Source organism: Monopterus albus, unplaced genomic scaffold, assembly GCF_001952655.1.
Source record: "Monopterus albus unplaced genomic scaffold, M_albus_1.0 scaffold62.1, whole genome shotgun sequence".
NCBI classification, from domain to species: domain Eukaryota; kingdom Metazoa; phylum Chordata; class Actinopteri; order Synbranchiformes; family Synbranchidae; genus Monopterus; species Monopterus albus.
In genome coordinates, this window is record NW_018127942.1 from 1,283,885 (window position 1) to 1,297,605 (window position 13,721).

Here is a 13,721-nt window from a genome sequence, read left to right on the forward strand (position 1 = left end):
TCTCCTCTCCTTCCTTATGTCCACTATCATCTCCTTCAGCTTGCCCGTGCTGAGGCTGAGATTATTGTCCTAAAGCAAGAGACAAGAAATGTCGTAGGAAAAAAGTGTTAAGTTGAAAAGCGAGCATTTTCTCTCGCTCTGAGCTCTTGGTCCAGGCTCAGAGCATCCCTGGATGCCAGAGCCTTTCATCATTTGGCAGCCTGGCTCTGCAGTTCAGTTTTACCTCCTGGCTGGAGGCAAGCAAAGCACCACTCGCTCTCCACAGAGCAAGCAAGAAAAAAAGAAAGCGAGAGGGAGATGGAGACAAAGAATATGTAAGAGGGAAAACCGGTCTTTCATGCAAAAACAACCTCTGAAGTCATCCATGGTATGTGCCCCTGTCTTTTCATACAGTGCTCTTCCCTCTGCTGCTTCATCTCCTCTGTTTGCTTCATTTTCTGATGCGCTTTATCTCCAGAAGTAAAATGCCTGTCATTATATAATCTGCAGTAGTGGATCGCTCCCAGTGATGGAGCAAGTAGTCTACTATGATTATTTTATCTGTACTAAGCACTAAATCAGACAAAGTCTGAGAATTCACTTAAAAACTCTGAATAAGGAGCAGGTGGACAGTATACAATAACAAGATATGGTTTACTATGATAACCTCTACCAGCTTCATTAATTTAAAATTTTTTTGCGTAATGTATATTTACCTTTTACAGAGCAGTACAGAGGAACGTAGGCTGTATACATAATCTTAACTTTAAAAGTAGAGTGAAGATTCAGTCGCCGTAGATGGGAGGTCATAACATGTACCAGAAACAGCAAAAAAAACAAAAAAAAAAAAACCACAAGAGACCCTTCAGAATATCACTCTTTATTATTAAATCAAGTCAAAAAAAAAAGGAATTCTTCATTTCTGTTTATGGAAACAACCATTAAAAAATCTCTCATTTAGGAAGGAGAAACATGACGTTACATCAATGAATGACTCCTTTACAAGTTTAAACAAAGAAAGAGACCTAACCAAGTAATACGATTGAAAAATGTATATGCCTTTATCACACAGGGGAAAATAAATCAGCCTTCACAAATAACATGCATTAGGAAACCCAAAAACATAGCCAGTGTTGGAAATGATGAATGCAGCAATTAGTTTTTTGTTTTGACTCCCCCAACACAATATGACAGCCATTCAGAGCTATGTATTATATTCCAACTGAATGCTACAAAGTCTAATTGAACTTATTACCACACTTTAAACCAGGAAAAGGAAACTAATCAACTTTTGAAGTCTGTGGTTGGATTGAAACCTCCATGACACCCTGTTATGCAGCCCTGTTCAGAGATGTAGGCAGGTCACAAAGGTCCTCTGAGTCTCCATCTTCATGCCAGGCTTTTGTTCATTATGTAGGAGGAGGGGGGTAGTACTGATTATATTGGGCATACTGATTGTACTGCCCCCAGGAGTTTTGTCCCCAACCACTGTATGGTTGCTAAAAGGAATGGGGGGAAAAGTAAAGTTGAAAAGGTTATCTTGATCAACAAAATATCCATCAGGTCTAACAATAACACCAGCTCATCCCTGGGATAGTTTTGTCAAACCATTATCAATCAAAGATCCTCCTAGAATATACATGGTAAATGTTGTAAGTCAACATGCTTGATGTAACAATAACTGCAATTAAGGATAACTTTTTTTTTTAGTGCTACTGAAAACTGCTTATTTGACACCTACCTGGTACCAGTTGTAGTTGTACATAGAGTTGTTGGCCTGCATATCTGTCGCTGTGTTCGCTGTAGCTGAGGAACTGTCATCAACACGCTGTCTCTTGGAATCAGGCTCTTGGGAGCTGAAGAGAAGTGAGTTAAAGTTAGAAAAAGCCTTTGTAAGTGGTTAATTAAAAAAAAAAAAAATACAGCATGTTTCATCCCTCAGTTTAGTACTCTAAGGTCACTAAACATTTCCTGACACAATCAACTGCTACAGGACACTTTGGTTAAGCTGCAGCTACTTGAAACATTTGTGAAAATTATGTTGATGTGACCAGGGTTGTGTTCCATTATCCACCTTTCATACCCGTTCTCGGCTTTTCGCTTTGTGGTTTCGCTCTCTTTCTGTAGCTTCTGATGTTCCTCATATGCAGCCACAAGCCTGATATAAACCAATGAAAATGATTCAGTATGAAAAATATATTTTTAATTATCCAAGGAGGCTCTGTAAAAGTAACAAAAACACTCACACATTGATGTCACTGCCAAAGTCCTCAAGAAACTCAACCTTGCGCTGAGAGAAAAGAAGGCGGGAATCAAGGGGCATTGGACTCTTCAAGGCACGGTCGAAACAAGCCAAGATCTCGGTCTCATTCTGTGTCACATCGCCACTGTATTCCAGCTCAAGCAGGTTCAGATAGAGCTTTGGACTTGTCTGTAAAGCCACAAAAACATTAGTGCATCTCACATCAAATAATGTGCTGCTACATTTTTTTCAATGTAATACAGGACACATATGATTTACAAATCACTATTTTAATTTTGCCTTTACATACCATCTCAACTTGTTCTGACTTGAGATTTCTACAATGAACATTTGAATAAATTGATTTTATTACATCATTTTAGGTTGTGCATCCTCGTATATAAACCACGTGAACCTAAATTTTACATCACATTCTCACCTGATTAACTGTAGATGACATCAGTTTCAAACACAAAAAAAAAAAAAAACATCTGGACATTATGACATTTTAAAATTCAGTTTGACATCTTTAAGTGATGTTTCATCAACCCTTTCTTGATTTGTTATTTAGGTAAGAAACCATCAGACATAAAAGGCAGCCCACATAGTGCAGCAGCATTCCAGAAGACACAAGTGAACAACCTTGGTAGAGTATGTTGGCCTGTAGAGCTGGTTCAAACGTCAGAGGCCTCTACAGAGAGGCGGCTCCAAGCTGACCATTTATGCACCTGTCAAAGAGGTTGTGACCAATTCTCACCTCGTCTTTTTCAATAGCATCCAGCAGCACCTTCCTGGCTTTGCTCAGACTTCTCTGCACCTTCACCAGCTGCCTTGCCAGCTTCACAGCATAGAAAGATGTCTCAGTAGCATTCTTGGCAGACTCCATGGCCTCCCTCAGTAACGCCTCTGCCTCCTCCAAGTTACCATGGCGACGCTCGAGACTAACCCTCCGAAGACGTACCATAGCTAGACCTGGGACTGCCGCCTCCAGGGACTTCAGGATGCCACGAGCCTCCTCAACGTTGCCTGGGCAAGGAAAAACAGAACACTGTCAGGCGAGCCTAACTCAAGTCACACTGTATGCATTTTGTTTTTAGAGTCTATGTACACATTTTTAAGTCCCTCATTGTCTCTTTAGCTAATTTTTACTGTTGTGTTCAATTCGCATATTGGTTTAAATTAATTCTCACCTTGCTGTTCTTCAAAGGCTGCCCACAGCAGGTGGATGCGTGGTTTCTTGGGCAGATGGATGGTACACACCTTCTTGTAGATATGTCTCACACCTTCAGTGCTGTAGCCCTCTAGATATTTTGCATACTTCAGAGTGAAAAAGAGAAAGCAAGTTGGAAGAAGTGCAAGAGAGGACAGAAGAAAAAGAACAGAGGAGAAAGAGAAAGGCAAAAGAGACAACACATTTTAAACCTAAAATTTCAGTTGTCAGAAGCAGTGAATTTCTTCATTGACAAGATCGTTTTTAGAAATTTTCTGTGTAAACCCATCAGCACCTTCATGGAACCAATTAGATAAGTTTCTGTAAGGTAGTGGGAGACGAAGAAGATGCAACGTAGTAGTTGGCAAATGCTGCAGTCAAATCTTGTGTGGCAAGCTGGCCATCCCCTAATACAACAGATACAGTCACATATCAACGTTACACGCAAAGAGAGTGCAGGACGATTTACTGTGTCGATGTGATATCATCGTTGTTGGGGAAGTGCAGGGAAGTAGCAGGAGTGAGAGAGAGGCTAAAGGTCACATTACCTTGATCCAGAACTCTTCGTAGAGAGCACAGGCGATGAGGCATCGTTCAAAAAGAACCACCACGCGCTCCGGAGTCCCATTTTCAATCTCAAAGTCCAGGTACTCCTTCCAGTTGTTCAGCTGGGTCTTCTCCAAGGCTTTGACGTGGAAGTATGGTCTCTTAATCTAAGAAGACATAAGTAAAACATTTTTTCCCAGTGTCAACAAATAAAAAGAACGTATTACAAAAAAATGTACATTGCTGCAGAGTAAACAAGACACACACCCCTTCCTCAAAGGCCCAGCGCTTGCTGACTTCATGTTCATTGTGGTTGAACATCTCTTGCCGAACCTCGATCACCTTGTGCCGCATATTCTCAATCTCTGTTACTCTCTACAGACACACAGAAAAAACATAAGGTCAACCTCCTTGTGTACGCATCACCATATCACATTCTCCACTTGATGATAAAATCTGCTAGTCCTGCAGCCAAATATTTACATCACCATGAGCTTGCCAGAGATAAGAAGCCTGTAGAGGGGGACAGGTTTTTGCAGCCTGCATATCAGCCTCTGGGTGCAGGTGCTGGGGTCAATGGGCCTCAGGTGATCCTTTTAGTTTTAGGGCGAGTCCCTGAATGGATGCCAACGTGAACCCCCCTGGAATTCACTTGCTTGGCTGCTGACATAAAAACACCTCTTCAAACCTGGGCAAATTTCTCTTTCCATGTCATCATGGAGAACAGGCAAGCTCGAGCTAAATCCTGCAAGCAGTAATTCTGTAAACTTGTCTCCCCTGCAAGACTGGCAATTGGATTTATACCTTAGCTGGATCAGGAAGATCCTCTGTACCAGGTGGAAGCTCCTCCTCAGCAACAGGTGTCTCCTCATCATCACCGACCATCGCAGCTAGGCTGGCTTTAGAGAGCTCAAGCCTGAGCGGAACAAACTCCTCCTCTGACAAGAAGTGTTTGGGGTGGTTGTTCTGCACATGATCTTTGAACCTGCACACATAAAACCATAATGTGTCCAACACACCTGGCCAATAAAGCTGATTCTGATAATTTCAGTCTCTGGTTACAGTGAGCCACTGTAGATGAAACAATTAAGGGATTAACAATAAAACTAAACATCCTAAGGTCATTTCAACACAGCTCTTCCCCCCATTCTATCCCCCACCTCTGGAAGTGCTGGGAATATAGCTGGGTTGGGATGCCCAAGATGCGGTCATAGATGGTGGTGACATTAGCAAGCTTCTGCTGCTCCGTCTCCCAGTTGATGAAGGACTCCCACAGACGGTCTGAGCGGAAGTCCGTGCCTGCCGCCAGCACTGCATGTTCATAGGTACTAATGAGAAAAAAACAAAAGGAAAGGTCTTGTGAATCTATGTGTTGTCTCATCATCCCAGCCATTTTTAATAATGACACTAGATGTCCCTCTAAATAAGATTTCCATAACACAGGAGGAGAAAATCCTATAAAGTACATCTTGTACTCACGCTCGAATTCGCCCCTCTGTCTCTGGGTCACTAAGGTCTGAGTTCTCTTTGATATAGGTCAAATAATGCAGCCACAGGTCCACACTGAGAGGGATGGCTTGCAAGCCTCTTCTGTATACCTTCAGAGGGACCAAACAGAAAAAAGTTTTTCTGTCACTATGCAGTCTCTAAAGGACCAAGACTGGGGTACAACCATGTGGTCTTGAGTCAGTGTACAAATGTAATAATGTGATAAATAATGGAGACAAAGCCAGAACAGTATAGCCAGTGACAGGGGCAATATTTGATCAGATAGAAGAGCACTTAAAATAAAAAGGTAGAAAAAGGCATAAAAACAATGAAAATGTGTCGAAAATTCATATCCTATTTACCTCTTCTGCGATATGTATATTGCCATGCTTCTTCTCTATATCAGCATACTTCTTCCAGTAGCCATAGCAGTAGGGGTAATGTAGAAAGAATAAATCAAACGCTTTTCTCACAGCTGCAAGGACGTTCTGTAAAAAAAAAAAAAAGACAGCAGCCAATATATATTGACTCTGAAGAAATACACAAACTGAACATTTCTAAACAATGTGCATATCTTCTCTTACCTCTTGCTCTACATACTGCAGCAGATAGACCCAGCCATTGAAGTCTTCTGGGTTTTCCTCACAGCCCTTAAAGAGTTTTTCAAACTCACTGGGCAGCTCTGGTTCTGCAGGGGTAGTTAACTCTAGCGTTGTCTCTTTGGATTGTTCTTCCAGCTCCATGCCATCCTCTGTCACTTGTGATGCTTCAGTCCCATCTGGAGAGGTTTACAAGAAATAATTGAGTGGAAGAATAAGCAAGGCATTGATCCTGTAGTTGTTTGTATGGCCAACAATGGAATTAGATTTTTTTTAATGTTTTTTCAAGAAATATCAAATACAGTTGAAGCTGAAAATATTCAAATGTTGTATCCAAGTCAAAAGATTTGTATTCATGTTTTGTGTAATCAACAGCATCATTTTAAACTAAATGCTGTTATTTTGAGGTACTACTGCCCATATCAACTAATGATGGGCCATAGACTGCTAATGTTTTTAACTAGTTCAGCTGAGTGAATGCTTTGCTTTGTTCTAATATACTAATTATAACCCATTTTAAATAAAGATCTTCCTCTAAGTTACATATTATATTGCTACCATGTAAGAAGACCAATTTTGCCACAATACACATCAGACACATAGCAACAACTAAACACCAGCTACTTTAATTACCTTGACTGCCATCCTGTACAGCATCCCCTGGTGCTATACTCATTTCCTGGCTCTGAGGCGGAGATTCCACAGAGTCTGCACTGTGTTCTGATGGTTGTACTGGGGGCTGTGGTGGAGGTGGTGGCTGCTCATCTTGGAGGAGCTGAGCACTGGCAAGCTGAAACTGCTCCACAGCTTTCTCCACAGATCCCAGCTCTGTAGAATTCATTTGCTGGTCTGGATGCTGCTGTTGACCTGGTGCATCCTGAGACACATCTGAGTCCTCAGGCAAGATGTTTGTGATTGGCTCTGGAGCAACCTGGTCCGGTGACCACTCGGCAGCTTGGCTTAGAACAGGAAGGTCAGGAAGAATAGCATCCCCATTGGTCTCCATGTCAGGGGACTCAGTGTTCAGCATTCCAGTAATGGTATCGTCTGAAAGGTGCAGGCCTGTTGAAAAACAGGTTGAGTTATCACCACAAGTGTAGGTGAAGTACAGCAGGGACCATTAAAACAAGAAAATGACATTAAGTGTACAGATACACAATACGCCAAACTATACAAACTGATCTTAACTTTCCATTTAAAAGGCAGATTATTCAACACCTTAAAATGCACACATTGTTGATGAAGAATTTTCCAGAACGCGCTTGGCAGCATGTTCTACTTTCTAAGATGAAAACCCAATATCTTTCACAACTTTCCAGGTGGTCACTTAAGAATTACCACCAAATAATCCTGCCGCGACACGGGCCATATTTTGCGGCAAAAGATCGTAATGTAATTTCAAACGTCAACGTTAAGATAGTCAGCTATTAACCTAACTCAGGCAGGTAGAAGCAACAGCTGGTGCAATAGGACGCTTCAATTTAATAACATTAGAGTGGATGCCAGTGTTCGCTCATATCCCAACTTTGCTATTAAAAATAATGTATCCATGTGATCGATTACTTAAATTTGTCGATTAAACACTACGTGTAGCTCGTCAACGTGAAACAAAAATTAACGTTATGTGTTCCGTCGAAATTGATTAACGTTATCCCTACTTAAAGGTAGAGATAACCTTGTTTGTTGTTTGAGGCCATGTTGTACCCGGGAGGCCGTTTGCATAGTCAAAGTTCAATCTGAAGTTGGGCCTTGACTCATACCTATTTCCTGGAACGTATTAAGGCACCGAAAAGGCGGCAGGTTGACGTTAGCGTCACACTGGCGCTCGCTTACGACACCTCGATGTTATTAACATTTAGTCACTTAGCTAGACTAACGTTATTTAACAGGACCATATGTTGTGATATTAGGCAATCACTGAGTGAGTTTTGTATATATATACATTCTAATCTTAATCACATTCCGCTAATTTTAACCCCTACAATGTGCACGCTAGTCGCTTCTATCTCCAGTAAATAGTCGGCACCAGAGGCTTCTCCGTGTTAGCTAACTGGCTAACCAGCCAGCTAACGCTAGTAGCGAGCGCCAATGTTCGCTACTAGAGTTATCTGGCTGTTGAATTACCACATTTCTAACAATAATGCAACAATTTCAAAAATGATGATGCGCTTTTGGATCTTACCAGTATGTTCCATGAAATTTTGGCCAACCTTCTGAACTTATGCGCAGCTTTCCAAAACACTTTATCTAGCTTCCTTTTCAGATGCCAGGCGTGCTTCCCCTACCCTATCCAACTTAAAGGAAGCACTAAAGCAGAGTGTGCGCATGCTCAGACCGCCGCCCGCCCATCAGTGTGTGGTAACACAGTGATACTGAAAAACATTAACGAAATGTTGCCACCTTTTTGATAACTTCATACAACGTACTAAGTAGTTCATAAAGCTCAAGACTACACAAGATGGCATTTAAAGAAAGAATCAAAAAATGTCCACGTAGAAATTATGAACCGAATTTATGATAGAAATTGGTCAGTTTGCACAATTGTGATGACAGATGTTTGAAGTTTTAGTTAGGCCTGTTTGCATTAGACTATTTCTTCATACAGGGTAAAATGACTATTACGAAATTAGTTACATTAATACCATGATTTTTGGTAATAGTGTTTTTAATAAGGAGTTATCAAGTTATAGGTTGCTTCCGACAATGAATGTTGTAGTCCCCCCCACCCCCAGCTCTGCACGCTCACAACCTCCACGTCACAGTCAAACTAATCAGACAGGAACCGTTTTGAATGATGAAACATGTCGGAAAGACCCGGCCGTAAACCCCCCATCTTAAGTCATTAGACCTGCTAAATCCGTAGATATCTTTCGCATGTATTGTGTCTGTGTGTATTTCTTCTGGTAGAGTAATACTGGAGGTGATTGGATGCATAATACAAGCTCAAATGGCGCCAACACCAGCTAATAGACTAGTGTGCAGTTCAGTATTTCGCAGCGCATGCGAAATGGCGTATAGTGCCTTTATGTGCAGTCGGAAATCTTATCATCATAACCATAAGCATAAGCCAGTCCATGATGCTCTTTTAACTTGTATATATATATATTTGTATTTATTTCTTTTGTTATTTATTCTGTTTTTATGTTGTACATATCGGGGGCCATTGAGCTGAGGTCGAATTCCCTGTATTTTTTAAATACTTGGCAATAAATTTTATGCTTATGCTTATTATCCAATGATCAGTGCATTTGTCTCCAGTGCCAACAGTGGTTTGTATGGGGTCTGTAGTTTGGATGTTTACGGTGTGCAAATAAAATAAATTAATAGAATTATTTGCTTTTAAGAGGCAGTTATACTTATCAAGCATTCAAAATAAAAGAATATATATTTGGTAGTCAGCTTAATATCTTTTTGTTTAATTTAGTTTTAAATCATGAATTAATCATTTAATTATTGTCTGGCTCTCATATGTTAAAAGTTACATGTAAGGTCAGGCTAGTGATTAGTAATTCAGATGCTGGGTTTGACAGCATTTAGGCTAATTTTATTTAATATTTAGCTTCTTTAAAGGTCAACCTAACAGCAGATAAATCTTAAATACTCATATATATATCCTCACTGGAATTTCCCCACTGTGGGATTAATAAAGTTCTACCTACCTACCTACAATGGTTAAAGATCTCATCTAGCTATCATTATGTGTCAGTACACAATGAAATCACTGTTGCGTGTGTTCAGGCTTGAAGCAGAACTCAAAGTTTCAACCAGATAGGGCAGTGAAACACTGCTTCCACTTGTTCTAACTCACTTGGCAGAAAAGTTTGTGTTCACCCTACCATTCCTAGTAACAAATAGCTGCTAAATTAGTTTTCAAAAGAGAATTGTCTTAAATTTCAAGTAATCATGAAATGATTTCAATGTTGCACACTAGTGTGGCCTAAAAATTTAAATTATTGTAATTACTTTAAAAAATGTAATAAATCACCTATTATGTGAATATGCAGCCTATGCTCTTTTTATGTTGCCTATTATGTAGGCTAATTTCCCAGCTATTAGTCTGATTGGCAAATATGATGTTTTTTAACTTTATGAATTACATTTGCTTGTTAAGAGTGTACATATGCATTAAGAGTGTGCATATGCATTCCCCATATGTCCAACACACCTGGCCAATAAAGCTGATTCTGACATTGTTGTATTTTTATTAACCAAAAGCAGAATATATTATACGTAGATATATTATATATGTAAATAAAATTATCTCATATAAGGTAACAAAAGTAGGGAAAATAGAAATGAAAACGGTTGATTTAAAACTTCCCACGCTACTATGCAGTTCCCTTTACCTATATTTGGATGTTTTGTGTATTCGGATGTCGGAGCTAATGAGGAGCTCATGAACGCAGCGCCAGTGTCAGTGTGTGAGAGAGAGCAGTGTAGAGGAAGTGGCGGCTGATCTAGGTCCGCACCTTTTCCGGTAACATAGCACCGCCACCGCTGTGACTGAACGGTTGGAGAGAGAGGGAGGAAGAGACAGAGAGGGCGGCAAGAACGGGGAGAAACGGACTGGGGACTGGGGGATGATTGCCGCAGACATAGGTATTTGTCCCATTCTCTATGTTCTTTGTTTTTGCTGTGCTTTTCGGTCCGCAGAGAGAATATTTTTCCGATCCAAAGTTGTCCTCTGTACTAACACCCCTCCCTTCTCCGGACCGCTCTTGTGTCACAGGGGGAAAAGAAGAAAGTCGGATGAATCAATGACCTTTGGGGGACTCTTCCGCTGGATGTCCCTGTGGAGAAACGGACCAGAGAGGTTGTATATTGGTGTGTTTTAATAAGAAAACACGTTGCTGTGAAATAAATCGACTGGAATTGGCAAAGGGCAAGTGTGGACAGCCGGCAGCAAAGGAGGAAGTGGGAACCCCGGGCTTTGGACGGGGCCTGATTTATATAGTAGGCTTTCTCTAAAAAGCCACTCCGGCTCAACTCAGAGTAGCATTTTGAAGGAGAAATAAGACTTGAAATGTGGGCTTTGAAGGAAGTCTGTGTCCAACAGCTAGTCTGAAACGAGGGAATGTACATTTTTTTCTTTTAACATTGGAGGTCAGTGGATCATGAACATATATCTCCACCCAGTTCTGCGAGGGCTCCATACATACCGCTCCCATTGAGAGCTCAAAGTCACCATCTCAGGTCAGATGCTTACAGTCCAACTAAATGTACTGTTATCTCCTGTTATCTGTCCAAACTTGAAAGTCGTCGCCTTTGACCAGTGACCTAGTGATAGCATCTCCCCACCGCTGCCATCACGTGGAGGGCTCTGAACACACATTCAAAGTGTAGCAACTTTTTCTCTCATTAGAAAAGTTTTTTTTTTCCTCTTCTACCAAACTATTTATGCACAGAAAACAAGATGGGGAAAATGCTCTCAAAGATCTTTGGCAACAAGGAGATGAGAATATTGATGCTTGGACTTGATGCTGCTGGGAAAACGACCATCTTGTACAAGCTGAAGCTGGGACAGTCAGTCACCACCATCCCTACAGTTGGTTTCAACGTGGAGACTGTCACCTATAAGAATGTGAAGTTCAATGTGTGGGATGTAGGGGGACAGGACAAGATCAGGCCACTTTGGAGACATTACTACACAGGCACCCAGGGCCTCATTTTCGTGGTGGACTGTGCCGACAGGGACAGGATCGACGAGGCGAGGCAGGAGCTCCACCGAATCATCAATGACCGGGAGATGAGGGACGCCATCATCCTGATCTTTGCCAACAAACAAGACCTCCCAGATGCCATGAAGCCCCACGAGATCCAGGAGAAGCTTGGCCTGACCCGGATCAGAGATAGGAATTGGTACGTTCAGCCCTCATGTGCTACATCAGGAGATGGACTATACGAGGGCCTGACCTGGCTTACCTCAAATTACAAATCTTAATGTATCTCTCCCTCACCAGCCTGGACACTTGGAGGCAAAAACATTAGCTGAGAATGAAAACATGTTTAAAAAATGCAATCTAAAGCAATTAATACCATGACCTCTCTGCTAAGTATGTATCAAAGAGAGTAGCAGTTATATTTTGCTTTACTTTTCTTTTTGATAATGATGGCTTTACTATAACCCCAGGTTTCTTTCTTTTTCCCTTGTAGTTTGCTTTGGTTGACATTCTATGTAATCAGTGCTGTTTAGAGACACCATAAGCTTACTTTTGAGTTCTTTCTGCAAGTTTCTTTTTTCCCTCCTTGTATAATTTCTGGGGGAGTTTGGGACACGCTGTTATAGTTTTGCCCCTGCTTAGTTCTCATTCAGTATTCTCATAACCCAGCTACATAGCCAAAGGATGGGAAGAGTACAGAAACATCAGCATATCATTTTCAAGACTCCGACTGCCTTTGTAAGAATGTGTGTTCTGGTTATGTTAGGACCTTGACAAAAATGGCAGTTTTCACAACTGATTGTACTGGGATGAATGAGGAAACGTGTTAGTAGTTATTTCCTGTGCCACAATTACATCCATAATGTCAATTGTGGCTGTTTGTTTGAAAGACTATGTGGACGCTGGATATTCACACACACTGTGATATGGATATATATATTTTTGTTGTTTCCAGGTCTGAATATGTTACCACTAGTCTTATTGTTTCTCCCAGAGCTTCCATTACTGTTGAGTATTTGTAGTCTGAACTGCCTTAGCAGGGGTTACAGGTGCCACATAGTCAAGACAGTTAGTCTGGCAGAGGGTATTCTCAGCCACTGAGCTTACACTTTCGGAGGGGCGGGGCGGGGGTTACTGATTAGCTGGCTGTGCACATTTTGACTTTCTGTAACTGACTTTTGGACCCCAGCAAGTGTTTACGAACTTCCCAGCTGACCCCCACCTGCAACCTCAAATGTAGGTGCTTTGGTGACTGCAACTTCTTCTTCTAATTTTATTTACAGACACACCAGCTTTTTGTTACTAGCTCATAGATACTGTTCTGTTTTATTTTTGTTCCCTGTTTATTTTGGCTATGTTGATGAAATAATAAAAAAATGTATATCCAGATCAGTGCGGAGGTGACTTTTTCTTCAATAAGCAGCTGCAACCCTTAGACAAAAGTTGTTTTTCACTCATGAAAAAAAAAAAGTTAGGCTTGTAGAAGAGGAAGTGAGAGCTTAGGGTGTTAATGATGGTTGAAAGAATACTAGCTAGAACGAACCGTGAAGTGAAGTGAGCCTCGGCCTGTTTCCTTTCTCCACTTGCACGTGTGAGTCATTGGCTGTGAATAAATGATGAACTCTCTAGTTTCAGAGTAGTGATTGTCAGAACTACGCTTTGACAAAGGTCCTAAAGTATCACATGGTCTGTCAGAGTGCTGACTAAGGACTTTTGACATTTTCAACGGAAACTAATTAAAGAGGTAATGCTGAGTTATTCCATATCTTGAACTGTGGAAGGTTAAAACTCAACAAACCTTAACATTTTAGGAAGACACACAACAGTAACTCCTGTTTGGCCTTTACACAAGAGTGCTGTCAAAAGGAAAGCAGAATAACAGCAGGAAATGACACTTTCTCACAAACTAAAATTTATATTGTGGTATTTAGCTTCATAATAAAAGTCTTACACTGAGTGAGAGTTTGTTCATAAGCAGAGTGAATTTGGGTTACGTG

General features: G+C 41.0%; 2 protein-coding genes across 3 annotated transcripts; one reads left to right on the forward strand and one right to left on the reverse strand.

The window, feature by feature from the left end:
• Positions 1–865: 865 nt before the first annotated feature.
• prpf39 (PRP39 pre-mRNA processing factor 39 homolog (yeast)) lies at positions 866–8,383 on the reverse strand. 2 transcript variants are annotated; one of them, XM_020603792.1, is made up of 15 exons: positions 8,247–8,383; positions 6,698–7,126; positions 6,050–6,243; positions 5,828–5,953; positions 5,457–5,575; positions 5,138–5,305; positions 4,782–4,962; positions 4,245–4,352; positions 3,980–4,144; positions 3,412–3,538; positions 2,979–3,247; positions 2,226–2,410; positions 2,063–2,137; positions 1,721–1,835; positions 866–1,478 (listed from the first exon to the last, which is right to left on the reverse strand). In XM_020603792.1, exons 1-15 carry the CDS (start codon positions 8,257–8,259, stop codon positions 1,389–1,391), a joined length of 2,364 nt encoding a protein of 787 aa, XP_020459448.1. In that variant the 5' UTR covers positions 8,260–8,383; the 3' UTR covers positions 866–1,388. The 2 variants fall into 2 exon arrangements, with proteins under 2 accessions (XP_020459448.1, XP_020459447.1); XM_020603791.1 differs by having other exon boundaries at positions 2,054–2,137.
• Positions 8,384–10,452: 2,069 nt separating this feature from the next.
• On the forward strand, positions 10,453–13,131 carry arf6a (ADP-ribosylation factor 6a). Its single transcript, XM_020603803.1, has 2 exons — positions 10,453–10,663; positions 10,794–13,131. The coding sequence occupies exon 2, from the start codon at positions 11,478–11,480 to the stop codon at positions 12,003–12,005; it is 528 nt and encodes a 175-aa protein (XP_020459459.1). The 5' UTR covers positions 10,453–10,663; positions 10,794–11,477; the 3' UTR covers positions 12,006–13,131.
• Positions 13,132–13,721: the final 590 nt, after the last annotated feature.

Bases quoted from the DNA above. Each gene is read 5' to 3' on its own strand.
- prpf39 (XM_020603791.1), bottom strand. The intron at 3,248-3,411 runs GTGAGAATTAAT...TTCCTTGCCCAG, and splicing joins AGCCTTTGAAGAACAGCAAG to GCAACGTTGAGGAGGCTCGT. The intron at 2,138-2,225 runs GTGAGTGTTTTT...GGTTTATATCAG, and splicing joins TTTGGCAGTGACATCAATGT to GCTTGTGGCTGCATATGAGG.
- arf6a (XM_020603803.1), top strand. From the start codon at position 11,478: ATGGGGAAAATGCTCTCAAAGATCTTTGGCAACAAGGAGATGAGAATA.